The 4,220-nt window shown below is 34.6% G+C and overlaps 1 protein-coding gene across 1 annotated transcript; it reads left to right on the forward strand.

Annotated features, from left to right (window-relative positions):
- The first annotated feature begins 567 nt into the window (after nucleotides 1-567).
- LOC112274119 (photosystem I reaction center subunit III) lies at nucleotides 568-1,438 on the forward strand. The gene has a single exon (XM_024503298.3). The coding sequence runs from the start codon at nucleotides 637-639 to the stop codon at nucleotides 1,375-1,377; it is 741 nt and encodes a 246-aa protein (XP_024359066.1). The 5' UTR covers nucleotides 568-636; the 3' UTR covers nucleotides 1,378-1,438.
- Nucleotides 1,439-4,220: the final 2,782 nt, after the last annotated feature.

Genomic DNA, 4,220 nt, shown 5'->3' on the forward strand with positions numbered 1-4,220 from the left:
CACATATATATATATATATATATATATATATGTCCTTTAAAAAATCCCAAAAACATTTTGAATATACATTTGTATTTGATGTATTCAAAACTAATAGTATAAATAAATTATAATTATAAAAGTCATATGTATTTAAATATTTATATGTGCATCAATAGTTCTAAATGATGCTTTTGGTTATGTTATGTCTAATGAAAGTTTGTTGACGAAATTACTAAAAAATCGAAGTTACTCCCATAGGTACAATAATTCCAAAAAATGACATGCAACATCTGATATGATTTTTGGTTGAGGACTGCATTCACACGAGAAAGAAGAGGGGGTTATGTTCACACGGGCAAGGGGTGCAGGGGAGACGGAGGATGGGAGGCACAAGCGCAGAGCCAACAGGGAGCAAGCAAAAGCGGGCCGGGATGCCGCCAGAGGAGAGTGACGATAGGCTTGCAATGGCCCTCGCAGCCCCAGCTCCAGATTCTCTGGATAAGGATTGGGGCGCGCTCTCTAGCTCACTCGCCGGTCTTCATCTCTCCGCTCCGGCTCCCAAATCCCCCTCACCATCAAACATTCCCCCTGCATTCCCCACCCTTCGTCGATTGTTGCAATTTCCTCATCTCCTGGTGGTCTAGCTCGTCAGCTATGGCGTCCGTCACCATGGCAGCTGCAGCCATCGCGCCTGTAGGCCTCGCTGCCAACCTCGACTTGAGCTCCCGGGCGGCGATCTCTGGCACCCGCACCTCCATGTTCGTGAAGAACACCAAGGCCAGGACTGTGTGCTCTGCATCCGCCGACGAAACCGCTACCGTCGCACAGACCGCGGGGAAATTCGCCACCGCCTTGGCTCTTGCCGCTATCGTCGGCGGGAGTGACATGGTTGTGCCCGAGGCGAGGGCTGATGTCGCTGGGTTGACGCCTTGCAAGGAGAGCAAGGGATTCGCCAAGCGACAGAAGCAGGAGATTAAGAAGTTGGAGAGCAGGTTGAAGCTGTATGCCCCCGACAGCGCCCCTGCATTGGCTATCAATGCTACCATTGAGAAGACCAAGAGGAGGTTCGAGTTCTACGGTAAACAGGGATTGTTATGCGGAACCGACGGGCTTCCTCACTTGATTGTGGACGGTGATCAGGCGCATCTAGGCGAGTTCGTGTACCCCGGACTTGTGTTCTTGTACATTGCCGGATGGATTGGATGGGTTGGCAGGGCTTACTTGATCGACGTGAGGACCTCGAAGAAGCCTACCGAGAAGGAGATCATCATCGATGTGCCCCTTGCGCTTAGGGTCATGTCCAAGGGCTTCACATGGCCCCTGGCTGCCATTGGTGAGCTGAGGAGCGGCAAGTTGGTGGAAAAGAGCGGCAACATCACAGTCTCTCCCAGATAAACTCTTGTATGATCCTCCTTGTATCTGTGTTTTATGTTCAATAAACACGACGTTGTAGCAATGTTCTCGCATTTGTCTTTCGTTTTGTCGTTGACATCGTGATGAGCATATGGTGTCTGTTAGCCTCGCATGTCCATTCCGTCCTCGAAATGTGTACTGGAAACCGGTTTCTGCTCCTACTGTGCTTAATCTTCCTATTTGCAATTCACGCTATGGTTAACCGATTACTCAAAACTGTTTTGTAACATTGACAGATTCTAACATTAACAGCGAATGCAAGAGTGATTCTGGAAATACCTGCACATCCTGTTGATATTGTGTACACTGATGCGCCTTTTTGCATGTCTCTTTGGTTTCACTTCGAGTTGCTTCTGTCGTCCTCAATGTCATTTTGTGGAACATAATTGTATGCATTTGTAGTGCTTTTTATGGCTTTGCCGTAGGTTTTGTGAACTCCAGTCTGTATGTGTTTCTGAGGTCGGAGCATACTGAAGAAAATGCATCTCGTTTTTAACTGAATGCATTGAATTCTGTGGAAATGACTAGCAATTTCCCCACGGGCATGATATATTTAGTCGTGCATGTGATTATGCGTGTGCTGGTGTTGTACCCTAAAAAGTAATATGTGGATACCGTGAAAAATAACTATTACTAGTTTCTTTAATTTTAAATTCAAGACTAGAGAACTTTAAAATGTATATTTGCTATTTTTTTCTGTGAAAATCTCACTTAAATTGGTGACCTGTAAGTCAAAAACACTTTTTAATGATATAATTGGCAACGTAAGATTAATAAATATAAACTAACTACTAGTAACAATCTTAGTCAAGAAGAATACAATAAGATGGACTAAGACCATTTTTTCATTTCTTTTATGATTTATTTAAGAAACAGATGAAAAATGATTATATAGAAAGGTCAGTTTAATGTCAAGATTAAAATTCGTGATATTTCAAGTATATAATTTTATCTTATAGATTTATAAATATATTTTAGAATAAATAACCTTAGCTATTTAAATTCATTTTTTAAAAGTAGTGACAAGAGAATCTAAGTGTTTTTTTCTTTCATTTGCATGAATAATTATGTACATTTGTTGTATCTCACATATAGGTTTAAATGTTACTAAAATTTGTCTAGTTTATGTTTATTATTAGTGGATTAGACATTTAAAGTATCTTCTTGAAGAAAACACTATAAAACGCACATTTCTGTGTTTGTTATTATTTTGCTTCTTCTAATAACATTGCATGTAGAGCTTTGTGTGAAGAACCTAACCACAAAATTTTCTGTTCTAAATTAAAATATTTTTTATTTCAAATAGATACAATTTTATAAAAATAATTAATGCAATAACTTAGAGCTTATTTTATAATCTACTTAATAAAGCAACTTGAATACATTACAAAATAACAAACATTGTTTTATGATAAGACTAAAAGAATATAAAAGAAAGACAAATCATAAGTCATAGAGTTCAAGTAAATACATAAATAAATAAATAAATAAATAAATAAATCTAAATAACAATCTTTTGAAAGCCTTATATAGTATTAACTTTAATAGTTTAATAAAAAAAAAAGAGAAAAATGATAAGAAACTCAATACTTGTGAATTAGATTTTCTTGTTGATTTAGAATATATTTTTTTTTTTTTTTTTTTTTTTTGGATAATACATGCAACTATTCGAAAGAACATTTCAAGTAATATCTTCAATACAAAATTTTAAAACATGAGTGTATACTGATAGATGCAAATATTTTAGGCTATTGAAATCTAATAGACAAGAATTACAATTTTCAATGTATATGGAAAATAACTGTGTTAGAAGGAAAAGGGAATTAATGTGAAAATTGATCATTGTAAAATACCATATTTATCATATACTGTGATATTTACTATAAAACTATAAGATAGTTATTTTTGTTTTTAATTTTTAATTTTAAAAATTATCTTTATAATTTACCTGTAGCAAAAAGGAAAATAACTATACTGTTGTATTCTTTTCAAATAACATGACAATGTTGTCCTTAGAATGTACAATGGGCCCACCTCAAGACAAAAGAATTACAAATATTTAAAGATCTGTACAATAATAATTATTATTATTATTAACATATAAAAATTGATCATAATTGTTGGCATTAATATATAAAGTGACATGTTCAAACACGTAACAATCAATTCCTTTATTGTATTTCATGATTTCTTTTCACTTTATGAAGACCCCTTTCATTTTGTGTGGTTTATATGTTGGGGGATTGATGAAAAGATCCTTCAATAGTTAATTTCACAATCTCAACCAAGGAAAAAATGGGTATTAAACTGTATTTGTATCAAATTGACAGTAGAGAAACTTAGAATATTGAAAATAATAATGATACAAATAAAAATTAAGCTACTGGCATCTGTCATCAACACAAAATATAAGCGGATTGAAAATTGTACTAAAGAATAAAAATGAAATGACTGTCATTTGGTAGCTTGCACAAATAAGAACAAGATGAAAGTTACCATCAGTTTCATCAACACTATTTTTGGGTAATGTAGGTGTTGTGATTTTTTAAATTTAATTTTCATAACTTTAACATGTTCATTTGAAATTTAATATTTTTTCATTGCATATATATTCACTCACACATACATGCACACTTTTAATTTTACTTTCTTAAAATATATAATTTTTCTTCTTAATACTTAGAATGAAGTATGGATAATTTCTCTGTATGATCTTTGTGGAGCATTTTAGAAGATTTTTTTTATCCATGTTAAAAAAGATGTCACGTAGTTTTGTTTTATTATTACTTTGAATAATTTTATACAAATAAAAAGTCTCTCAGTCT

The sequence above is a fragment of the Physcomitrium patens genome, chromosome 21 (genome assembly GCF_059467195.1).
Source record: "Physcomitrium patens ecotype Gransden chromosome 21, ASM5946719v1, whole genome shotgun sequence".
In the NCBI taxonomy this organism is placed as follows: domain Eukaryota; kingdom Viridiplantae; phylum Streptophyta; class Bryopsida; order Funariales; family Funariaceae; genus Physcomitrium; species Physcomitrium patens.